Genomic DNA, 25,809 nt, shown 5'->3' with positions numbered 1-25,809 from the left:
TGTGGGGACATCTGAGGTGAGGGACAGTGTGGGACGTCTGAGGTAGGCAGGGACAGTGTGGGGAATGTCTGAGATGGAAGAGGATAGTGTGGGGCATGTCTGAGATGGGAGGGGATAGTGTGGGGCCATCTGGGGTGGGAGTGGACAGTGTGGGGGACATCTAAAGTAGGAGGGGACAGTGTATAGGCCATTGTCTGGGGCAGGTGAGCCAGGTGGAGGACATCCTGTCTTGGACTGTGCCAACAGTGGCACTCAGGATACCAGGAACACCCCTGGCTCAGTACTTGCTGAAGCAGCCATAGTCAGAATCATCTCAAAAAGCCTCCTAAGATAAAAGAGCAAGACAGGCTGAGAGAACTTGAACATTTAATTTTATTAAGCACCTTATAAGGTGAAGGCATGCTTCTTATACAAAGTATAAATAATGAAAAATAAGCATTTAGAAAAAGAAGCTCTGGCCCCCTTGGTGGGCCAGCTGGGGGACTCTTTGGTTGAGCAGCAGGCAAAGCTGGGGGTTCTGGGTCTATCAGAGTCCCCCAAGATCATCTGCCAAGAAGGCCAGCAGGTAGCGGCTAACATGTCTGTCAATAATGACAGGTGAGAAGCCAAGGACACGCCGGGCTCCCGGCAGCACTTTGGGGTCTGGAAGACACAGCAGGAGAAGAAAAATGGAGAACGATCCCCAGGCTAAACTCTGCCCTTCCAGCCTCTGCTCCCTGGGAAGCTGGGCAGGTTGGGCATAGCACCTTCACTCCCCCCTTCTCATAGTCTTGGTGTTTGAGTTGAAAAGACAAGAATTAGGGCAGACTCTGAAGCTTCCAACTCCCACCTAAGTGACTTAGGCCCTTTGGCCCTTCAGCATGCATTCCTAGCGACAAATTCAAATATGATGGAAAAGGTGGGGCAGGGCAGGCCAGGCTGGGCAGGGCCCCCTATTTATCAGGCCTGTGACACTCTGGGTGGAAAGACCTGAGGCTCTAGGGGAGGTGACCTCTCAATGGCCTCCACATGGCTCAAGGTGACAGGTGTGACAGATGCCTAGATGCCCCCTTTCTCCTCCAAGGGTTGTTATTGTCTGACTCCCAGGGGCAGCAGGGTCCACTGGGGGTTGGGGAACTCCACACACCCCATTTCTCATGAGCTCTGAGAGGGAGGTACAAGTGAGAAAACTGAGGCTTGGTGAGACTAAGGGACCTCTGATATGGGCAGCACTGGGGCCCTCTCTTAGAGGCCTTGGTGTGGTGGCAAATGGTGGGCATACACCCACCTGGAGGGTAGCAGTAGAGCAGAAGGGCCAATCCCACGGCCAGGCTGAGGCCAGCCAGGAAGCTTATGGGTCCTAGGAAGAAATGAGTGTGAACAGGGTCCTCCTGGGCCCACTGACATCTACACAGCATGGGGATGCCAGGTTGGGATGCTGCCTGAAGAGCCCCCCAGCAAGCACCTTAGGGGGTCTGTCACCAACAAAAGCCAGGAATGGAGCCCGATTTGGGAAAGAGAAGCCCCAAGGCAGAGATGGAGCGCTGGGTTGGGGAAGAAAGAGAGGAAGAGGGGTAGTGGGGGGGCATTACCCCTGTCACTCAGCTCGTTGCGCTCGCTGCCTGAATCTAGCTCTGCACAATCTGAGTTCTCTGGAAATAAAATCACGGAGCATGGTTAGTCATGGGTCCAGCCAGAGAGCAAGGTGGTTGCACCTGAAGGAAACTCAAGGCCAGTGCTGCTCCTAGGACTGGGCTAGACCAGGCTGTGGCACCGTGAGGCCAGTGATCCTCAGAGAACCTTGCACAGTCCAAGTCTTCTTCTTTGGTCCAGTTCCTGTGACTTCAAGGGCCATGGATGTGGGGAGGGCCATTGTTCCCCAGTGTCTACAAGGCACCAAATGCAGCATGAACATCCCCTTTCAAGAGCCTGGCTGGTGTCAGGATGGCAGCTTTCTGGCCAGTGCAGCTGGACAAGGACTTTCTTCCTAGGCCTCTCATGGCCTCTCCAGTCTACTGACCTGCAAGATGGGTCTGGGGGTACCTGGGAGCCATGGAAAGTGCTCTGCCTCCAGCAGGGGTGTGGCTTGGCCCCTTTGGAAAATCCCTGTGGAATACCCTTGGCTGGGGTGAGAGGGCTGATCCCACCTGCTATCCCTCTGGGAGATGGTTCTCCCCTGGAGCCCTCCCCTGTCCAGCATCTATACTTCCTCCCATGAAGCCTGGGGAGTCCTCCTGGGGGTCATGGACCCCAATCCAGGGTCCCAGGTGAGTAACCTAGAGTGAGCCACTCTGTCTTTCTGGCCTCTGTCCTATTATCTGAGTACTAAGGGGCAGTAGCTCCTAATCCTGGGGTCCCAAGCGCAGAGGCCCAAATCAGAGCTGCCATGCACCTCACTTTCTCAGTCCCAGCAGCTCAGAGGACCCTGTGCCCTTGGGATCCACACACCTCCTGGGGCCTGAGAGCTCACTGCCCAGGGAAAGGGACTCACTCAACTGAAATGCATGTGCTTTGGATAGTCATTGGGCCTGAGGATGCCCTACACCAACACCCATCTGTGTGCAGATCAGCTGGAGGGAAAGGTGGACACAGCCTCAGCATGTGCCCTGGGTACATGCTGGGGTAGGGTAACTCCAGGCCAGGACCACCTAGGAGCACCACACAGCCACCCACATCTCATCCCTATGGAATGAGGTTAGAAAGGGAAGGGCAGGAGGAGATGCTGCCTTCTGTGTAAAAATTGATATGAGAGAGAGTCAGCAAGAGGCAGAGAGAGAGAGAAAGAGAGATGTCTGCACTGCTTGCAACACCCTCCTTGAGAGACCACAGGTGGTCTCTGAGGAGGTGTGGGAAGGAGGGAGGGAGGCAGAGATACTAGGCCTGGGCCTCAGTAGACTTGAGTGGGCACACAGGATGTCCACACCATAGCCAGCAGGCCGGGGCACCCTTCCTGGACAGTGCTGAGCATGGGTGGCAGGGAATATGGGACTTACGCAGAGTGTGGCGGCTGGGCAGGTGGCTGTGCAGGGGCTGGGCATGGATGTACAAGGCTCGGTAGAACTCCTGGCAGTTCCGCTCACCACTCTGTTGCAGGTGGCTCAGAAGGTCACAGAGCCGCACGCGCAGGGATGCCTTGGGGTTTCGGAACTGGGGGGTATAAGGGGGTATGAGGGAAGATCAGGCCAGAGAGGGATGGCTGTGGGTCGGAGGCTTCAAGTTCAGGTCTCCCAGCCTCAGTCTCCTCATTGGGTGTTAGGATACCAAATGATGGCTGCGCCTGTGACACCACAGCCCCACACCCACACGGTGCCTGACACTCGTGCACCCATGGGTATCACTGCTAATCCTCACACTCCCTGTAGGGTGGGAGGCAGGAAATCAAGTTGGGGAGCTGTGTAACCTCAACAAGTTGGTTCACCCCTCTGAGTGAGTCTTGGTTTCTTCATTTGTTAAAAGGGAACAAATAATCCACATGGTAGGCTGTTGGAAATTGAGGTGATAATGTGAAAACTATTATTTTGAAGTCTACAGGAATGTGATTCAAGCATTTTAAAAATAAGGTGAGAAAAGAATTGGCTCTTTTGATGTGTTTTACAGAGAAATGTGTTGTTCTAAAATCAGTGGACATTCAGTACTTGGCATCAACCCCCCACCCCCACCCCAACCAGGAAGCTATGGCCCGGTGTTGCCACCTGGTGGCAGCATACCATTCTACACTGCTACAGGGAGCCGGAGTTCAACTAGAAGCTTTGCAGAAACTGCAAAGACAGATGGGCAGCAGAAGCCACTGTGCCTGTGAGGAACAGAATGTGTTGAATTGAACAGTTCCCCTTTTTCTTATATAAACATCTGAAACTTTTCAAAATTAAAAAAACAAGCATATATTCTACTTATAATAAAAAGATGAATTTGAGTTCACAACTTTTTGAATTATTGGACTACTTTATAGTGCACGAAGCATCTGAATTTGAGTTCACAACTTTTTGAATTATTGGACTACTTTATAGTGCACGAAGCATCTGAACCAGTAGTATGGCCCATGTTGACTCTTGTTCTGTCATGGACCAACCTCACCCATTCCAGCAGATGTCCTAACCCTCAGAACAGCCTTACAGGTAGTATCTTGATACCTATCACCCACCTCTGCCAAGTGAGAAAATTGTGGCTCCAAGAGGAAAAAGGACTCACTCGGGACCACTTAGTAGGGAGGCAGGGGGGCAGGACCTGGAGCCAGAGCCACAGGTATGGGTGGATTGGAGTGAGCAGGGTATGCCCAAGTTTCTCATCCAGCATTCTAGAAACCTGAGGCCCTCAAGGATCACCCAGCACTGGGGGGATTGGACCAGATTAGACCTCCCAGGACAAAGCCCATGAATTGTATCTTTTTTTTTCTTTTCTTTCTTTCTTTTTTTTTTTTTTTTTTTTGAGATAGAGTCTTACTCTGTTGCCAGGTTAAAGTACAGTGGTGTCAGCCTAGCTCACAGCAACCTTACACTGTTGGACTCAAGTGATCCTCCTGCTTTAGCCTTCTTAGTAGCTGGGACTATAGGCATCTGCCACCATGCTAGCTAATTTTTCTATTTTTAGTAGAGATAGGGTTTCACTCTTGCTCAGGCTGGTCTCAAACTCCTAACTCAAAGGATCCTCCAGCCTCAGCCTCTTGGAGTGCTGGCATTACAGGTATGAACCACTGTGTCCATCCCAGGAATTACATCTTAAATACCATGTCCAGCAGAGCATGCGGCTCTGAGAGGCCAGGGCCTTGTGACACAGGGATAGCAGCTGCCCTTAGCACCTTCCTAAGTGACTACCTTTTGGACCTCAGTGGCCTCCTCTATAAAATGGGTAAATGACCATGACCACTCATAGTCCTGAAGTAGGAAATCAGAGACCATCCAGGGAGAAAGACACCTGGGCAGCTGTTTACCTGGTTCAGGTCACCCAGTCCTCACCCAACCTGAGAGCCCAGCACTCTCACTGCCAATCCACAGATGGGGAAGCCGAGGCTCAGAGTGGGACCAGGCCCCTTAGCACTTCTGAGATAGGGATAACACCTGCCTGCCTGGTGTCTCCCCTGCCTACCTGTGACAGACTGGGCCTCCCAGCCTCACACACAACATAGGAGGTAGAGAGAAAGGAAGCACCTTTTTGCCTAGTTTGAACCTTTGGAAGATGCAGAGTGCAGAGCCCTGTGGCACCAGGGTGAGGCAGGCCTGAGCTTTGCTCCTCTTCCTCCTCAGCCCTCTCCCCTCACCCCCCCTTCAACCATCTCTCCCTCTCCCCTCCCTCCTGAACCCTCCCTTTCCTTACTGTCCTTTATCAGTCCTCCCTCACCCTCACATCTTATCTGTTGTGTGTTTTTAGGTATTGTCACATGTCATTTTCTGTAGCCCACCCCCCCCCCCCAACAACTCTGGGAGGAACAGCAGGATCAATGACATATGAAGAAACTAAGGCTCAGAGAGTTGATGTTCTGGGCCAATTTGTGGTCACCTCAAAGAGATCGTTTGAAGCTCCGGCAGCCCTAGTGGCCAGACCCAGGTATGTCATCTCCGAGCCATTCTGACACACCTGTCATCTTGTGAGAGCATGACCCAGGGCTAGTCACCAACTTCTTCCAAACCAGAAAGGAAGGGAAACTGAGAAGTATCTCACACCCTCCCTCACCTCCTCAGCACCTTTTCCGCCTCCTTGTTGGTGAGGATCTGTGGGTAGTAGCGGTTCAGCTGGAGGATGATCCTGTCCACCTGCTGCTCACTCAGGCGCCCTTGGCCCGTCAGGAAAGGTGTGTCCAGCACTAGGCGGTCACAGTAGGTCTGATCTAAAACAGAAGCAGATTGAACAGGAGCATGAGCCAGTACAGCCCAAGGGGACCATATACAGTAGCCTCATGCTGATGCTGACCATGGGAGGCCCCTACATCTACCAGGAGGGTCCACCTAAGGATCATGAACATCTTAGCCCATATGGTGGGCATTGCACACAGCTGAGAGCTGCCCCTAGCCTGACTGTCACAACAGAAGATGGAAGTGGGTGGGCAAGGCAGGAACCCACCAAGATGTGCTGAAAACTAGCCAGGAAGAGGCACACTTTCTGATTCCTTTTCTTTACCTAAGAGCTTATCACCAAAAATAAACTCAGAGGGTCTAAAGAATCCATTTTCCATGGGCTGCCTGCAGAGCCATCTGGAATCAAGGAAGGTACAGGCAGCTTAGAGAAGGCCTGAACATGGGCTCTGTAGCTCCTCACAGCAGTACAAATGGAGGACACAGAGCTCAGGGTGCCTCACGCTGGCATCACCATGGGGCAGTCTGTCCGCAAAGCCTTAAAAAGCTTCCACCAACAATAAATCAATAAGCCCTCCTGGGGATGTGGAAATGCTTTTTCTTTTGTCTTTTCTTTCAGAATCAATACTGTTCATTTTTGTTCATCTTTCCTATTAAGAATGTTCCTTAGAATGACAGACTTTCAAAGGTGAAGAGGGGAGTGAAGGTGGGAAGGCAAAGGGGCAGAGGATCTCCATAAAAACTGAACAAGAGGACTGAACAAGTGTATCACCTTACATACCTGTGACAGCTCAACCTATTTCCCACTGTGGGAGTGGGGGTGATGGTGGAACTTGATAGAAATAGTACTTATATGTGGGTGAACTTAAGTTGGTATCAATTCAAATTAGTTTGTTATAACTTTAGGATGTTAAGTGTTATACTTGTGGTAAACATACAAAAACATTTATAGAATATAAACAAAAAATGAGAAGGAAATCTAAATGTGTTACTACAAAAAATCAGTAAGTGTGTACAGTAACACTATACACAAAAGAAAGCAGTCATGGAAGAAATGAGGGCCAAAAAAGCTACAAGACATACAGAAAATAAATAGCAAATGGCAGTAATAATTCATTCCTTATCAGCAATTACTTTAAATGTAGATAGGTTAAACTCTGTCATCAAAAGGCATACATTGGCAGAATAGATTTTAAAAATATGATCCAACTAGATGTTGTCTACAAAGACTCACTTTAGATCTAAAAATATAAAATGGTTGAAAGTAGAAAAATGTAAAAAGATGTCTCATGAAAAAATAGTAAGCAAAAGAAAGCTAAGGTAGCTATACTAATATCAGGCAAAATAGACTTTTAGTCAAAACCTATTATAAGAGATTAAAAAGTACATTACATATTAATAAAAGGATAAATTCACGAAGAATATATAATAATTATAAACATTTAGGCACCAAATATGAGAGCCACAAAATACATGAAGCAAACACTAGAAAGACTTGAAGTGAGAAATTGGTATCTCTATAATAACAGTTGGAGACTTTAATACACCACATTCAAAAACAGAACAGCAAGACAAAAGGTCAATAAGCAAATAGAGAAATTAAACAACATCACAAAGCAATTATATCTAATAGATATGTACAGAATACTCCCTCCAACAACAGAGAATATACATTTTCCTCAAATGCACATGATACATTCTCCAGGATAGATAGCAGAACAAGTCTAGATACAAAACTAGTCTTTGGCCACAAAATAAGTCTTAATATATTTTTTACAAATTGAAATCATACAAAAATCTTTTTAGATCACATGGAATGAAGCTAGAATTCAATAATAGAAAGAAAACTAAAAAACTCACAAATATGTAGAAATTAAACAACGAATAGGTCAAAAAAGCAATCACAAGAAAAATTAGGAAATATCTTGAGACAAAAAAAAAAAAGTACACAATACACCAAAACCTTAGGGATCCTACAAAGGAAATGCTGAAAGGAACATTTATAACTGCAAATGCATACATTAATTAAATCAAGAGCAGCACCTGTGGCTCAAGGAGTAGGGCGCCGGCCCCAGCCAAAAATTGCAAAAAAAAAAAAACCAATCTTAAATCAATAACCTAACATTAGACCTTAAGGAATCAGAAAAAGAAAAAATAAAGAACAGAGCAGGTGAAGAGCAAAATACATCTAAACCTCACAACAGGAAGGAAATAATAAAAACTAGAGTGAAGATAAATGAAATAGAGAATAACAAACAACAGAGAAAATAAAGAAAACCAAAAGTCAATTCTTTGATTAGAACAACAAAATTGACAAACATTTAGCTAGACTGACAGAGGAGGGAAAAAAAGAGAGAAGACTGAAATCTAATAATCAGGAGTGAAAGTGAGGACATAGCTATCAAATTTATAGAAATAAAAAGGATTATAAGAGAATACTATGACATTTGTACACAAACTGGTTAAACTAGATAAAAGTAAAATTCCTAAAAATATGCAATCTATAAAACTGAAGTATGAAAAAATAGAAAATCTGAATGGACCAATAACTATAAGGATATTAAATCATCAATCAAAAATGTTCCAAGAAAGGAAAGCCTGGGAACAGATGACTTTGCTGGTAAATTCTACCAAACATGTAAAGAAGAACTAATACCAATCCTTCTCAAACTCTTCTAAAAAATCTGAAAAGGAGGACACACTTCATAACTAATTCCACGCAGTCAGCTTTACCCTGATACCAAACCAGATGAAGATACTAAAAGAAAAGAAAACTACATGCCAATACTCCTTACAAGTGGAGATGCAAAAATCCTCAACAAAATACTAGCAAACCAAATTTAGCAACATCTTAAAAGGATTATACACTGATTTATTCTTGAAATGCAAAGAGGGCTCAACTTGCAAAATCATTCAGAATAATATACTACATTAATGAAGGAAAAAAATGTATGATCTTCTCAATTGATACAGAAAAAGCATTTGATATAATTCAGCATCCTTTCTTGTTATAAACATTCAATTAATTAGAAATAAAAGGTGTTATGGTTTGAATGTGTCCCCCCAACAAGCACCTGTTGGAAACTTAATCCCCAATGCAACAGTATTGGGAGGTGGGGTTATAGGGAGATCTTCAGGTCATGAGGCCTCCACCTTGAATGGATTAATGCCAATTATAAAAAGGCTTGCAACTGTGAGTTCATTCTTTTCCTCTCTCTCTCCCTCTCAACCCCTCTTGCTTCTCTGCTTTCTGTACAAAGATGATACCAGAAGACCCTTACCAGATGCTGGCCTCTACATCTTGGACTTCTTAGCTTCCAGAATCACAAACCAATAAATTTCTGCTCATTATAAATGACCTATTTCTGTTATAGCAGCCAAGATAGAAGGAAACTTCCTTAACATGACAAGCCATACAGTCAGCACTCTCTATCCATGGATTCCATATCCATGGATTCAACCAACCACAGATCAAAAATATTTCTTTAAAACCTAATACAATAATAAAAATAACACAAATAAAAATACAGAATAACAACTATTTACACTGTATTAGATATTATAAATAATACAGAGATGATTTAAAATATATGGGAGGATGTGCATGGGTTATATGCAAATACTTACCATTTTATATAAGAGACTTAAGCATCCTCAGATTTTGTTAACTGAGAGGCATCCTGGAACCAATCCCCCACAGATATTGAAGGACATTTGTGTATGAAAAGCCCACAGGCAATATTATACTCAATGATAGAAGACTGAAGGCTTTTCTTTTAAGGTCAGGAACAAGACAAGGATGCTTGCTTTTGTCACTTCTATTCAACATAGTATTGGAAGTTACAGTGAGAGCAATTAGGCAAGAAAAATAAAGCATAATAAAAGTCATCCAACTTGGAAAGGAAGAAGTAAAAATATGTCTGTTCACAGATGACATGATCTTTTATATAGAAAACCCTAAAGAGTTTTCTATATAACGGGTTGGAACCCGCCACCTCCAGCATACAGGGCTGGCGCCCTACTCCTTTGAGCCACAGGCACCGCCCAACCCTAACGCCTTTTTTAGAAAACTGAGCTAATAAATGTAGGCAGCAAGGTTGCAAGATACAAAAATCAACACGCAAAAATCAGTTTCATTTCTATACACTAACAATGAACAACCAAAAAATTAAGAAAATAATTCCATTTGGGGCGGCGCCTGTGGCTCAATGGGTAGGGCGCCGGTCCCATATGCCGGAGGTGGCGGGTTCAAGCCCAGCCCCGGCCAAAAAAAAAAAAAAAAAAAAAAAAAACAAAATAATTCCATTTGCAATAACATTGAAAAGAATAAAGTACTCAGGAACATATTTATCAAGGAAACAAAAGAAAAAGAACTAAAGGAAGACCTTAAAAAAAAAGACATACAATGTACATGATTTGGAAGACTGAAGATTATTACAATGGCAATATTACCCTAAGTGATCTATAGATTCAATACAATCTCTATCAAAATTCCAGTGGTGTTTACTGCAGAAATAAAAATGCCATCCTAAAATATGGGATTTTAAGGTACTTGAATAGCCAAGAAAGAGAGAAAGAATTCTTTAAAAGAACAAAGTTCTCGACTTCAAAACTTACTAAAACACTATAGTAATCAAAATAGTGTAACAGTGACATAAAGACAGATATATAAATGGTATAGAATAAGAGAGCCCAGAATTAAATGCTATTTTTTTGTGAAAGAAGTGAGAAAAAGAGCAGAAAAACAACTCACAGAATGAGAGATAATATTTACAAAGCATACACCTCACACGGGATTAGTATCCAGATCATATAAAGAATGTCTACAACTCAACACTAAAAAACAAAAAACTCAATTAAAAAATGGGTAAAAAAGTTGAATAGATATTTCTCCAAGGAAAATATGCAATTGGCCAATAAGCATATGAGAAGATAATTAACATCACTATACATTAAGGGAATGCAAATCATAACCACAATGAGATATCATTTCATACCCATTGGTAGTTACATGTATATTAACATAATATGTTAGTGAAAATATAGAGAAATTCGAACTCTTGTGCATTGCTGGTCAAACATGAAAGGGTACAACCACTGTGGAAAATAGTAAAGCAGTTTCTTAAAAACTCATGTAGAATTATCATGTGATCCAGCAATTCTACTTCTACATATATACCTTAAACAATTAAAAGCAGGGACTCAAATAGATACTTGCATACGAGTTTTCTTTCTTTTTCTTTTTTTTTAGACAGAGTCTTACTTTGTCACCCTCAATAGGGTGCCATGGTGTCACAGCTCACAGCAACCTCAAACTCTTGGGCTCAAGTGATCCTCTTGCATCAGCCTCCCGAGTAGTTGGGACCACATGCCCAGCTATTTTTAGAGGTGGGGTCTCATTCTTGCTCAGGCTGGTCTTGAACTTGTGAGCTCAAGCAATCTGCCCACCTCGGCCTCCTGGAGTACTAGGATTACAAGCATGAGCCACCATGCCTGGCTGCACACCAGTTTTCATAGCAACATTATTCAAAAAATCTAAAAGACAGAAATAACCCATGTGTTCACCAACAGATGAATGGACTACCATTTTTATTCAGCCATAAAAATGAAATAATGATAGATGGATATTACCATATGATAAACCATGAAAACATTATGTTAAATACAATGAGTCACATAAAGGGACAAATATTATATGATTTCATGTATGTAAGGTACTTTGTTAGTCAACTTCATAGAGACAGTAAGTAGAACAGAGGTTACCAGGAACTGGGGGCAGATGGGGAAAGGGGAGTTATTGTTTAATGAGGATAGAGTTTCTGTTTGGAATGATGAAAAAGTTCCGGAAATGGATAGTGGTGATGGGTATATAACATTATGGTACTTACTACTACCGAAATGGTTAAAATTTTAAATTTTATATTCTATATATTTTATCATTAAAAAAGTGAATGGATAAATAAACTGTGGTTTATCCATACAATAAATATTATTTATCACTAAAAAGAAGTGAGCTTATCAAGCCATGAAAAGACATATGAGGGTTGTCCGGAAAGTATCCAGCCATGTACTATGAAAAATACTGGGACCAATGGCTCAATGCTTTCCAGACAGCTCTTGTAGAGGAATCTTAAATGCATATTACTAAACGAAGAAGTCAATCTGAAAAGGCTGCATAGTGTATGATTCCAATTACATGGCATTTCAGAGAAGACAAAACCATGGAGACAATAAAAAAATCAATGGTTGCCAAGGGTTAGGAAGAGGAAGAGATGAATATGGATCTGATGGATTTTTTTTTTTTTTTTTTATCGTTTGTGACAGAGTCTTACTCTGTCACCCTGGGTAGAGGGCCGGGCCGGGGTGTCATAGCTCAGAGCAACCTCTTGGACTTGAGCAATCCTCTTGCCTCAGACTCCCCAGTAGCTGGGACAGGCACCCATCCCACCCCCAGCTAGTTTTTCTATTTTTAGTAGAGACAGGGTCTCACTCTTGTTCAGGCTGGTCTTGATCTCCTGCTAACAATCCACCCATCTCGGCCTCCCAGAATGCTAGGATCACAGGCATGAGCCACTGCACCTGGCCCAGCATAGCAGTGGAACCACTATAATGGTGGATTCAGGACATTAAGCATTTGTTAAAACTCACGGAACATATAACGCAAGGAGTGGACCCTAATGTAAACTACAGACTTCAGTTAACAATGTATCAGTATCGGTTCCTCAATTACTACATATGACAAATTACCATTGTGGTGAGAGGGATATATGAGACTCTGTGTACTATCTGCTTAATTTTCTATAAACTAAAACTACTCTAAAAATAAAGTCTATTAATTAAAAATAAATTCTACTTGGAAATTCCATTGTTTAACATTAAAGAAAAAGTGGGGGTTTCAAAAAGCAGATCAACCCCTTGTTGGGATGGTATTACCTGAGAAAGGGGCACCAAGGAACTGTCTGTAGTGATAGGAATGTTCTGTCTTGATTTTGCCTGGGCTGGTAGTTGTTGGGTGTAGATCTTTGTCAAAACTTAACCATACTGCTCACTAAAAACAAATGCACTTGTTCTGAGTAAATTATACTTCAATAAGGTTAACTTACAAAAAAGTGTTATCCTTCTGGAAAAAGGGAGGCCCCCTCACTGGTTTTGTCCTTGAATAGACTGATTTTCTTCCTTATGTCTCTTTCCAGTTGCCACTTCCCCCTGCCTGGTCTCCTCTCTGCCCCCCTCACCCCAATGCAGACTTATAACTTCTAAATTCTTCCACTCTTGAAAGCAGCTGTGCTCTGTGGGGCCCCCTGCACAGATTCTGTCATCCAAGGCCCAGGTGAGACCAACCTGTCTCAGCACACCTGCCCTGTAACAAGAACTTGGGGACCATGGTGAAAAGCAGATCTGTCCATGTCCTTCAGGGGCTCTGTGTGGGAGCAGGGGCTGGCATTCACCGGCTTACCCCACAAATATGTCCTTTCCCTACAGCAGCGGTTCTCAACCTGTGGGTCGCAACCCCTTTGTAACAATGAAAATACATTGCAGAACAATAAAAATACATCATGGCTTTAGGAAGATTGAGAACCACTGCCCTACAGATACCTGCTTTCCAGAAACAACAGAGGGAGTTGTCCTGGTTCATAGTTGCCTGTCCCCACCATCAGCCACCTTGACATCTGCCTGAAGCCATTCTCCACAGGCTGCACAGGGAGGCTGCTAAAGTGTTATAGGAAGGCCAACTGAGTCTCCCCCTGCACCAAGCCCCACAACAGCTCACAAAGGTCACTTGCCAAGTGACCTGCCAAGACTATATGGACAGGCCCATCCTGGCTTTCTGGCTCTGGCACCTGCAGCCTCCCTCATTACAGAGCTAAGATGAACACTAGCCAAGGTTCATGAAGCAATTCCTTGTACCTGGCAATCTATGCCTACATATAACCTTCATCTTTCCAATTGCTTTGCAATATAAACATGACCATCATCCCATTCCATATTTTCAGTTATGGAAACCAAGGCACAGTGAAGAGATAAGGAACCTGCCCAAGACTGAAGCCAATTATAAAGTGACAGATCTGAGGTCAGGTCTCAGGGAGAGCAGTGCTGAGGGCCACTTCCTGACATCCAGACTTTCTGCCCTTCCAATTAACAGTGAGAAACTGTGACCAGCTACATAGGTCTGCTCCCTGTCAGAACAAGAACGGGCCCAAGGTTATCCTACCCAGTGTGTACTGTGCTATGTGCATAGGGCCAGGCACACAGTAGGTGCTCACTAAAGAATTCTGCAATGAATGGATGCAGGTCCAAGGCGCAAGGGCTGTAGGTGGTCAGTGTCCAGCATCCTGTGGCAGCCTTCTGCCTCCTTGTGAGCCCATAGCCAGGCGGGGCCTCCTCTGCAGCAGAGCCATGAGTCACGGCAAGTCATGAGTCACCATGAGCTGTGAGTCACTTGGCATGGGAAGCAAAGTCCAGGCACTGGAGCTGGGCTGTGCAGCTTGGGGACTCCGTACTTCCTGTGGTTGCTTATGAGTTATGCCCACACACCATACATAGGCAGCACTCAGAAGCACCGAAAGGCACAAGAAAGGAAACCACCTTGGTGCCAGGTCTTGATAAACAAGTCCCCAAATGGTTTTTACAGGATGAAAGAAGATGGATCACTCTGGCACAAACCCACCAAGCCTTTAGCAACCCCCTACATCCCCTCCCTTCTTGCCCAGCTGGCACCAGGACCATGGACCCCTGCCCTGTTATCCCAACTTGAGCCTCTTCCTTCTCAGCCCAGATGGAAACCCTCAGCCTGGCATCCAAAGCCCTGTGGGAAATGGCCCTACCCACCCTCACCCAGTCCCCTAGGTCCCTGAGCCTTCCTTGCTGGAAGCCCTCAATAGCATCATTCTGCCTGGGACTCCTGCCCCAGGCTGAGAATACCTGTTCCTGTGATTTCCACATGGTTAATTCATACTAGGCTTGCTGTCCTGCCCCTAAGAGGTCTTCCTGAGTTCCTATGGTCCCCAACCAAGTGGGGTTCAGACACTTTGGCATTGACTTCCCCTCCAAAATCAGTTCCAGAAGTTCCCTTGTCCCACTGCCTGGCTGAGCCAAGCTCATTCACTCCCTAGCACACCACAAGGCAGATAACTTGTCAAGCATTGTCCTGTGCCAATGCCTCCTCATTGTTCCATAGGTCTGGCTCAAACACATGTGCACAAAGCAAGGGCTGGCACAAGGCAGGCCCCCATTCTGTGCACAGGGGCAGTGAGACCAGGACTACATGTCTGCAGTCTTGCAGGGCCATCCACCTTACCCTCCCAGAGCTGCACTCTTTGGGCTTTGGTTCCCCACACTGAAAATAAAGGGTTGTGGGGGGTGTCTTGAGGCCCCCTGAGTACAGACTTCAGGAAGAAAGGTGAGTTGTTCCCATTCACTCTAAAAGGTGAGGCCTGATAAAGAGGCTTCAGGACTCCTGTCTGGCTGTGGTCTCTTAACTCTAGGGTTCCTTTGAGCAGGAGGACAGTGAAAGCCGGATAGATTGCCTTAGGCCCGGCCCACACTCAGTCCCTGGCACAGGTTCCTTGGAAGTCAATACAGCTCTCAGCTGTGTCCTACACAGTCTGATGAACTTGCTAAATAAGCTGGAGAATCAGTTTGGGTGGGCAACAGACGAGGGTACTGGGGCCAGGACTCTTGTCCTGGCACTGACCAGCCGAGTAGGCTGGATTACTTGCCCAATTCAAGACTGTTTCCACATTCACACAAAGACATGACATTCCACATGTCCTCATCTGACCATTCCGGACAGGGAGCCATTCTGACCATCCAACACAGGACCAGTGCATAGGAGGTGCTCAGAAAACACAGTCAAATTAAGAAAGTTCTGTAGGGAGCAGTGCCTGTGGCTCAGTGTGTAGGGCACCGGCCCCATATGCGGAGGGTGGCGGGTTCAAACCCAGCCCCGGCCAAACTGCAACAAAAAAAAAAGGAAATTATTGGGCAGCGCCTGTGGCTCAATGGAGTAGGGCGCTAGCCCCATATGCCGGAGGTGGCGGGTTCAAACCCAGCCCTGGCCAAAAACTGCAAAAAAAAAAAAAGAAAGTTCTGTAGGGATGACAAAGGGAAGCAGGTTGCACCTGGGGTCTCTTCTGCTCTAGGTTTTTATCTGGCCTGGTGTCTTGGAAGTCACCAGGTTCCAGCCTATGAGATCCCATTTGTGTGCAGGACTCAGACCAAGACTTTGGTGAGCACTGGGGAGAGATGACTGGGAACTTCTACGGACATGCTAACCTACTGGGGTGCCCTGGTGGGAGTGGCTGGGCTGGGGCCATCCTTGTGGTTCACAATAAGCTGGAAATCTTATTTGGCCTGGTGTCTTGTCCAGTCACTGTCCACGATTTGCCAAGGCTTGTCCTGGGACAAGGTGTATGGCTGGGGTCCAAAGCCCCCCGAGGGAGCCCAGGAGGCTCCACAGAGTCCCACGGGTACCACACACGGCCCAGGAACGCATCATCTGTCCCACATCCTCACTGGGATGGCTGGGAGTTTGAAGTGTTGCCAGAATCACAGTAGTCCGGTGATCACAGTAGTATCGGCTGGTGTCATTTCTGCTATCTCTCAGAACCAATTCCCAGCCCTGGGACACCTTCCAACACACAGATTTCCAGTTGCTGAGTCCAGATCGTGGTCGTGCAACTTTGCGCCAGAGCCACCCTGCAGCCTCCGCCCCCCTGGGGCCCCGGAACCTGGCCCCCGCCCACCGTGCACCGCACTACCCCGGCGCCCAACGTGCAGAAGCCCCAGAGACACCCACCACCTCGCGTGGCTGCATCCGCATCACCACCGACAAATGACGGACCAAGGTCACTCAGCCCGCCCAGACGAGGCGCGGCCCGTGGGCGACACTCGAGGCACACGGACTCCTGGCGACAAGACGCGCTCCCGCACCCCTGCTGCCCACCCCAGCCCCGTGCCCACCTGTCATGGCGGTGGACACTGCGCCGCGTTGCCGTCTACAGCTGTCCGCCCAGCCGCCGGTCCGCCCCTAGGTCAGCCGCCTGGCCCACCCGCTTCAGTGACCGCCGCCCGCTGGCAGTGCTCGGCCCGCCCCTTCCCGCTAGGCCCCGCCCCCTGGCGTTCTCGGAGCGGCCGCGGGGCTCTAAGCCACGCCCCTCAGCGAGCCCCTCCCCTCTAGCGCCCTCTACTGCGCTGCCAGAACCCGTGAGCCCGGCCTCCTTCCTCACGGCCCCACCCCGGCCGCGTCGGACGGCGCCTCCGGGGCTCTAAGGCCCGCCCCTCACTCGAAACCCGCCCCCTCACTCTCCTATGCTCAGTCGCGTTGCCGAGCCCCAGCCCCGCCCCTTCCTGCGCTACCCAGTCCCTGCGGGCCATAAGACGTCTCACGGAGCACTGAGTTCTGCCCCTCACTGGGCCCCGGCCCTGCTGGCGTAGGCTACGTCGCCGCAGGAATTTTAACTTGACTCTCGCAAGAGCCCCGTTCCTCACCTAAGTTCGGTCCCCAGTACAGCAGCTTCTCAGGCTCACGCCCACCTCCCCGCCGCTCCCCTCCCGCCTTTGGCCACGCCTCTCTGGCCGCTGGGCGCCTGGTGGCTGAGCCGGGATCCCAGCGGCCGGACGGCTGCTGGCTCAGTGCGCCATCCAATCCCAGGCCACAGCGCCTCGCCTCAGGGATAAGGAAACCGAGACTCTGAGAAGGGACGTAACTAACTCAGTGTCAAGCGGGAGGTCTGGCCGTGGGGAATAAAAGGTGAGGCCTGGGGCAAAAGACTGGTCGGCGTCCAGTAACCCACAGGGCTCAGCCAAAGGCTCCACTAGCAGACAATGACTCTCTGCTAATTCAGGGGAGAAGTTGGACTCAACTATGTGACCTGGGTAGGTCATACCCCTTCTCAGGGGCCACCACCCCATCTGCAAAAAAGAATACTAGCCTGGTAGTGTGTCTCTAAATAGGAAGGTCATTCAACCAGCCTGAGGCTCAGTTTCCCGGACATTAAAATGGGTGGCTTCAGGCAAACCCTCCATCTTCCCTTCTGCTTTTCCTCAGTCACAGGCCTGGCCTTTTCAGCTCTGGCGCCCATCACAAGAAATCCCCAGGCTCACGTGATAAGAATGCAGCTGGACCCATCCAGGAAATGGAGACCTGTGGAAGGGAGGGAAAGTGGAACCGTCATGGCCAGCAATGGCGGGTGAGTTTTTGGTTTTACCTATTTCCTTCTCTGCGTGTGTCTGCGGTTCCCCCATTAGCTTGTTCTAACTTGAGATGCTAAACCTGATCCAGAATGGGGACCCAATCTCAGTGTGCACTTCTCAGACAGTACGTGCTCCCTCCATCTCTGTGTCTCAGTTGTCCCTGTGCTATGATCTTCTATCATGAGTTGGGGCATCTGGGCATGTAGAGAACAGGTGTGGTTGTCACCTGGAAACCCCAAAACCCTTGGGCCTAGTTATGGTGTAACTGCTGATCCAGTCCCCAAACACTGGAGGCGAGTCCCTGCTCAGGCTCCCCATGAAGTGGGACAGGCTCAGAGCATGCAGGCAGCTTCTCCCAGCCATAGTGGCCCCAGACCCAGGGACAATATGGACAAGGCTGACCCCAGGGTGGGAGTGTAGTGTGTGTGTGCTGGATTGTGGGTCCCTCCTGGTCTTTCATCTGTGTATGCAACTGGACATGGTCAGGCTGGCTCCAGGCTGGGAGCCCCTGCACATACCCAATAGGGTCCTCCACAGAGGGCCTTTTGTCCACCACTAGGACACAGCCTGATCGCAATTATTCTGCATCCTTCACTAGCACTCACCTCCCTGGGTTCATTTCACTCCCGAAGAGGTATGTCAGAGCCCTAAGGACAGTGACTATGTGGAAGGGGGGACACAGTGGCGACAGTGAGGGCTCCAGGCTCTGCCCACCTCAAGTGAGCCCTAACCTCAGCCTCTTCCATCCACTCCTGCACCCCCAGGACTGCACCTACCCATGTGACAGATGGGGTCCTGATGGGCAATACCAGGGTTTGTGAAGGATTCACTCTAAGCACTCAACCCCCTGTGAACACACCTAGGTCCCTTGGAATGTGCCCTCTAGGCCTACAGGAATGAAAGGCTATGGTATAGGGTAGAATAGCTCCTGGGTCAGTGAACCCAGATGCCCACTCCAGGAGCTGCAAGCAGGTGTGGGCATCCCTGGAGTCAAAGAGCGGGTCCTAGAGGATCCCCTCACCCAGGGATAGTACAGGAATATTCCCTCCTGGCCAGCTTCTGCCTGAAGCCCAAATGTAACTGTGCACCCAGAAGGTGGATGTCCAAACTTCAAGGGTGTGAACCGAGGTTGTCCCCCATCCCTGGAGAGTGACTGGAAGCCTTGTTCTTGGACATTGTCAAAGAGAAACCAGAGTTAGAAAGTAGTTACAGTGGTTAAAAACAAAACAAAACAAAACAAAAAACAGAGTTTATTCTGGACTCTTGAAATAGAGGAAGAGACCTCAGCATAGAAGGGTTTAACTTCTTGGTATGGGAGAGTGGCAGGACTGGGGCTGACTGTTACTGTGCAAAGGGGACCCAGGGGATAATGAGGACCTGAACATTGAGGAGGAGCAAGGACATTGTCCTCCCAAATTCTCACATTGGCCAGGGACTACCAGTGACCCACTCATTTACTCATTAATTCATTCAACAAATGTCTCCTAAACATGTGGTCCAACCCAGAGCTAGATCACAAGGAAGGCAGAGGAAGCCATGCCCTGATGAAGCCTTCATGTTACTGGAGGGGACACACACACACACACATCTGCATGTCAATGCTGATAAAGGAGAGGGAAGCAAACTAAGAGACAAAGGATGACTTGTGAGGCCACCAGCCTCCGAGATGGCTCCAGCAATCCTCACATCCTAGATTATGCTCTTGTGTAGTCTCCTTCTTTGAAGAATCAGGCTGGTCTCTGTGACCAGTGAAGTGTGCAAAGGTGATGGTGACTTCTGAAGCTGGGTCACAGAAGTCATTGTGGCTTCAGCTTTGTGATTTTGGACAGCTTATTCTGGAATTAACCAGCTGCCAGGTTATAAGGATACTCAAGCAGCCCTGCACTTTTCGCCACATAGGGAGAAACTGCAGCCCCCGGCCAACAGTCAACACCAACTTTCTGTGAGTGAATCGCATTGGAAATGGATCCTAAGCCCCAGTCAGGTCTTCAGCTAAGACTGCAGCCCTGGTGGACACCTGACTGCAGTGTCACAAAAGACCCTGAACCAGAATCACCCTGTGGAGCCCAAATTCCTGACCCACCAAAACTGTGAGAGATATTAAATGATAATTGTTTTTGAGCTTCCATGTTTTGGGAAAATCAGTTACATGGCAATTCTAGAGTATTCTAGAGGAAACATCTCATTCAGGAGCCCCAAGGCAAAAATGACCTTTCTGTGCTTGAGGGCAGCCAGTGTGGCTGGAGTAGAGTAAAGGAACCAATAATAGGGAGGGGTCAAGAGGTGACTAGGCACCTCACATTGGGTCATGCAGACCAGGCAGCTGGAAGCCCACAGTTTGAGGATTGTGAGCTGGAGGAAGGGTGTGGTGATGTTTTGATTTATATCTTTTTAACAACCTCTGTATACACAAAAGAAGTGAGAAGAGATATCTGTACATCCATGTTCATAACAGCATTATTCACAATAGCCGAGAGGTGGAAACAACTCAAGTGTCCATCCCCAGATGAATGGATATACAAATGTGGTCGGTCCATACAATGGAATATTATTCAGTCTTCAAAAGGAGGGAAATTCAGATACATGTTACAACATGGATGAACCTTGAAGACATTATGCTAAGTGAAATAATCCAGACACAAAAGAACAAATACTGTATGATCTCATTATACCTGAAGTAGTCAAATTCATACAGACAGAACAGTGGCTGCCAGGAGCTGTGGGGAGGGGAAATAGGGAAGTTAGTGTTTAATGGGGACAGAGTTTCAGTTAGGAAGATGAAAATGTGCTGGAGATGGATGGTGGTGATGGGTGATGGTGGCACAAGAATGTGAAGGTACTTAATGTCAGTGAACTGCACACTTAAAATGATTAAAACAGCAAATTTTATGTTACATATATTTTACCAAAATTAAAAAAAAGAAATACCTGGTAGCTATGAGGTGGTGGAGTCTGGAGGTCCCTGACTGGAGACAGGGAGACCATGTGGAGGCTTTCTTAACAGTCTAGGCCAGGGGTCCTCAAACTACGGCCCGCGGGCCACATGCGGCCCACCGAAGACATTGATCCGGCCCTCCGGGTGTTTTTGCCACCGCTGCCTGTCCTGCTACAGTACGCATGTATGGAATGTGTGCTGCACTCTCCGACTCCTCTCCTCTCTGTCTCTCCACAACTCCTCTCAGTCTTGGGACTAACTGATGCACACTTGCATCACTTGTTATGACTAGCAGTGACAAATATGAAACTAGACATTGACTATCTCATTAGCCAAAAGCAGGCCCATAGTTCCACTGAAATACTGGTAAGTTTGTTGATTTAACTATAGTTGTTCTTTATTTTAAATATTGTATTTGTTCCCATTTTGCTTTTTTTAATTCAAAATAAGATATGTGCAATGTGCATAGGAATTTGTTCATAGTTTTCTTTTTAAAACTATATTCTGGCCCTCCAACGGTCTGAGGGACAGTGAACTGGCCCCCTGTTTAAAAAGTTTGAGGATCCCTGGTCTAGGCAAAAGGAAGCTTGACCCAGAGTGGCAGTTGTGGAGGTGGGAGAAGGGGTGGATCCTGTCTGAAATTTGAGGATGAGCCAAAGGACCTGGCTGTGGGGCCAAAGAGTAAGTGAAGAGCCATGAGGTTTGGGCCTGGAAGAGTGGAGAGAGGAAGACCCAAGAGGTCTTCTCTGGCCATGCCAAGTTTAAGAAGTCTGAGGTCATCTGTATCTAAGCTCTTTCTGCATGACCAACAGAATGTCAGCCCAAGCTTTAAAGAACTAACAGCTCCCACCTATTCTTTGGAATGCTGACTCTTGAAACCCAGCCACCATGATAGAAAGCAATACCACATGGTGTTTCAATGGAGAGCCTCAGCTGAGATCTCAGACAACATCTAGTATCCCCTGCCTGGCACATGAGTAAGGATGCCCTGGGAGGTACAGCCTCGGGGAGAGCCAGCTGCGGCCTCTGTTTAACAGTAATCACATGTGAGAACCACAAAAATGAACCAGCCAGCAAACACACAGAACCAGGAGAAAGAGTATCATGCTGGCTGCTGTTGTTTGAAGCCACTAAGTTTTGGGGTGATTCACTGTAGAGCAACAGAAAAAATGAAACACGAGGTAACGAAACTGTTGAGGAATCAACTCATGAGACACAATTTTTTCCCCAACCGCTGTTCCCCAACTGGAGGATATTCTACTGAGTGATGACATCTGTTAATGTTTAGCCTTATAATTTTACAGCCACTTCTAGTTATTAGAATGGCAACATTCCAGCATTTGAGGCTGACGCATGTTTCTTTGTTAACTTAGCTTCCTATCAACTGAAAACCATGGGTCTCACCAATACGGTATTTGAAAGACAACCGAACCAGTCATTAGAGGACTTGAGGCAATGATAAGGATGACATGGTAGCCCAGTTGCTGCATACAGCTACGTAGTTCCCCTCTGCTTTTACCCAAGCTAAAGAGTGCCTCTGCTGGTGACTTTGTGGCTGGATAGAGTCACATGCTTAGCCTGGTCAATGCCTTATGAACCGAAGTGATGTGTGTCCCCTCCAGGCCAGAGTACTGTGTTGCAATGCAAGCCCCTCCAGCATCTTCTTCTCCGCCATAAGACATACTGGAATCAGGGTTGCTCTACCAGCTGGGGTCCTGGCAACTCCACTGAGCAGAGGCTCTGCAGATCCTGGCTGGAGACAGTGAAACTAGGAAATAAACTTGGTGGTTTAGGCTCCTGGGGATTGTTTTAGTAGAATAGCCTCACTAATCTTGATGGACACAATAATAAAATTTTTTTTTTCAGCAGAGAAGGTAAGTGTGGGTGTGATGTTCTAGGCAGAGGAAGAAGTGTGTGCTAAGATGGAACAACATGGGCAGCACCTGTGGCTCAGTGAGTAGGGCACTGGCCCCATATACCAAGGGTGGCTGGTTCAAACCTGGCCCTGGCCAAATTGCAGCAAAAAAATAGCCAGGCATTGTGGTGGGCACCTGTAGTCCCAGCTACTTGGGAGGCTGAGGCAAGAGAATCACCTAAGCCCAGGAGTTGGAGGTTGCTGTGAGCTGTGTGATGCCACGGCACTCTACCAAGGGTGATAAGTGAGACTCTGTCTCTACAAAAAAAAAAAAAAAAAAAAAATGGAACAACATGTGCTAAGGCTTTGGATGGGAGTGAGCTGGCTGTGTCCAGGAAAATCATAATGGTAGGTTGTTACCTGGCTGTACTAGTAGTGGGTACTAGGCCTCACAGGTATGTGAGGGAGGGATTTGGGGCCAACTCTCCTTTCCCTCTTTTCCCCTGGAGCAGAGCCCCACAGTTCTGACAATGCCTGTGGAAGGACATGACTTTCCACTCCATGGCATTTCCCATGGAGTAAGACCCTCTGGCCGTGATGCGGGCTTGCAGGGGGAGGGGTGTCTAGTGTGCTGCAATGGGCAGTGGCTCTGCTTTGCGGCCAGGCCCCATGTAATTCCTCCTCCAACCCCTCTGCTCACTGTGGCCTTTCCATAGCCACCTGGATACCCATTTCTGTAACTGTTAGCTACTGGGAACAAAACTCCTGTCCCCCTAAACCTTCATAGGCAGGCTTCTTGCCTCCCACCTTAGTTCTGATGCCTGGCCTGCCCTGCATGGCAGTGGGTCTACAGCCTGCCTGGCTCCTACCTCACCCCAATGAGGATTAATGGGATGGAGAAGGCTTGGTGGGGGCTAAAACTTAGAACAAGAGAAGCCAGAGCCTTTTGTCATCTTTGCTGATCCTTGGCCTGAGCTGAAGTCCCAAAAGGAGCTGAGTGGTCTCTGAACCCCATGATGCAAATCAGCATCTGCCTGTATCCCCAGGCAGCAGTAGGGTGGGCCATGGGCATGTGTGCTGCTGCCTGGCCCTGGCCCTGGCCTGGCCTGCATCTGAGCCTGCAGGACCCTCAGGGCACATTGCTGGGGCCACCACTGTCCACTCCCATCATAGCTGGGGAGAGCTTTGATAAACCCCAACAGATGAAAGCTGTATCTCCTGGTGAGGCCTGGGTCTGTGTTTTCTTGCCTCTGTCCCCCTGTGCACCCTTAGGGACCCCGAGATGCCCCAGAGCATGACATGAAAACCACCCAGCATATCCTCTGGCCTCACAATCCCTCTCCAGGAGTCTATCCAAAGGAAATCGCATCCTAGTACCATGGTATGTACAAAGGTGACAGCCAAAATGTGAAAACACCTAAGTGTCCCTCAGGTGGGGATTTATCACATAAATTATGGCGCATCTGTCATCTGTATCTGTAGTCTACCATGAAAGCATTCAGTCTATGTGATATGAACACGTGGCAATGTGGCTTCAGCAGGCAAGGGGTAGCGCAGGTGAGGCCTTCTCCCTCCTGACTGCCAGCTCTTTCTCCTCAGAGTCCCAACACAGTTGCTAGGCCTCCAGGCAGAAAGCAGGGGAAGGTCAAAGCACAAACTCCAGTGACTTTTCTCAATGACCAGAGGTAGGTCACATCCCAAATTATGGGAGGCTAGAGGTATATTTGTACCTGGCCCAAGCCAAACTTGGGGCTCAGAGGTGAGAGAAATGGGGTGTGGAACTACAGAATGAGCTCTGAGATCATCGTATTTTGAAATTTCATTAAAAAAATTTTTTTTCAGCCAGGTGTGGTGGCTCACGCCTGTAATCCTAGCACTCTGGGAGGCTGAGGCAGGTGGATTGCCTGAGCTCAAAGGTTCTAGACCAGCCAGAGCAAGAGTGAGACCCCGTCTCTAAAAATAGCCAGGCACTGTGGTGGGTGTCTGTAGGCCAAGCTACTTGGGAGGCTGAGGCAAGAGAATCTCTTGAGCCCAAGAGTTTGAGGTTGCTGTGAGCTATGATGCTATGGCACTCTACCGAGGGTGACAAAATAAGTCTCTGTCTCAAAAAATAAAATAAAATCATTAAATTTAAATTAAAAAAATTTTTTTAGAGGCAGGGTCTCATCATATTTCCCAGTCCAGAGTCCAAAGGCATAATCATAGCTCACAGCAACCTTGAACTCCTGGGCACAAGTGATTCTCCTACCTTAGCCTTTTGAGTAGCTAGGACTAACTTTTAACAAAATGTTTTTAAAGATGGGGTCTTGCTGTGTTGCCCAGGCTGGTCTTGAACTCCTGGCTTCAACTGTTCCTCTTGCCTCAACCTCCTACGTTTCTGGGATACAGGAGTGTGCCACTGCACCCTGCTCTCTGAGCTCATCTTAATGGAAGTAAACAACAGGCACAGTAGCAGGTGCAAATGTCTAAAACCACACCTGCATCAGCATGTGTATGTACACATAGGTCTGCTGCACAAAGCTCTCCCTCTGGCAGTGAGGCTGGGAGGGTAAGAGACAGGGTTACCTTTTATAAAATTGCTTTGACAAAAATTGGGTTAAAAGTGACTGTGATGGTTTTAAAGCATATCTGCCAATTCTTCAGTACTCCTCTTACCTAGCAGTGGAGTCCAACTCTCCTCCCTTCCATTACAGGGCAGCCTTGACTCCTGATGAACAGACAGAGCATGACTTCCAAGGATCTGAAAGGCTAATGGCCTCCACCTGCTACTCACATTGTGATTCTTATCTTAGAAACCATGAGGTCTCTGCTGACAGTCAGCAGCAACCCCAGACCTGTGAGTGACCCAGTCCTCAATATGAACATGGTGCTAGCTATCAGCTGACCGCAAACACCATGGGTGACTCTGAGTGAGAACTACCAGCTGAGCTCCAGCAAGCCCAAGGCACTGAGAGGTGATAATAAACAATTACAGTTAAATGCCGCTATGTCTGACATTTTGTTATACAGAGGTCAAAAGTTTGGGCAGTGATTTTTACTGTGTATTTTTCAGTATTAGA

General features: G+C 47.4%; 1 protein-coding gene and 1 long non-coding RNA gene across 5 annotated transcripts; one reads left to right on the top strand and one right to left on the bottom strand.

The window, feature by feature from the left end:
* Positions 1-349: 349 nt before the first annotated feature.
* CARD19 (caspase recruitment domain family member 19) lies at positions 350-16,888 on the bottom strand. 2 transcript variants are annotated; one of them, XM_053577891.1, is made up of 6 exons: positions 16,728-16,888; positions 5,658-5,800; positions 2,973-3,126; positions 1,572-1,631; positions 1,268-1,339; positions 350-642 (listed from the first exon to the last, which is right to left on the bottom strand). In XM_053577891.1, exons 1-6 carry the CDS (start codon positions 16,732-16,734, stop codon positions 527-529), a joined length of 552 nt encoding a protein of 183 aa, XP_053433866.1. In that variant the 5' UTR covers positions 16,735-16,888; the 3' UTR covers positions 350-526. The 2 variants fall into 2 exon arrangements, with proteins under 2 accessions (XP_053433866.1, XP_053433872.1); XM_053577897.1 differs by lacking the exon at positions 1,572-1,631 and having other exon boundaries at positions 16,728-16,862.
* Positions 16,889-17,183: 295 nt separating this feature from the next.
* On the top strand, positions 17,184-25,735 carry LOC128576013 (uncharacterized). Of its 3 annotated transcripts, none has more exons than XR_008377222.1 (4): positions 17,184-17,642; positions 17,821-17,956; positions 19,860-24,131; positions 25,444-25,735. It is a non-coding gene; the product is annotated as an uncharacterized LOC128576013 (long non-coding RNA). The 3 variants fall into 3 exon arrangements; XR_008377221.1 differs by having other exon boundaries at positions 19,860-24,435; XR_008377220.1 differs by lacking the exon at positions 25,444-25,735 and having other exon boundaries at positions 17,189-17,642; positions 19,860-25,314.
* The last annotated feature ends 74 nt before the right edge of the window (positions 25,736-25,809 follow it).

This window comes from Nycticebus coucang, chromosome 2, assembly GCF_027406575.1.
Source record: "Nycticebus coucang isolate mNycCou1 chromosome 2, mNycCou1.pri, whole genome shotgun sequence".
NCBI lineage: Eukaryota > Metazoa > Chordata > Mammalia > Primates > Lorisidae > Nycticebus > Nycticebus coucang.
The sequence above is the reverse complement of the archived record's forward strand: the minus strand, read 5'-3'. Positions and strand labels throughout refer to the sequence as shown.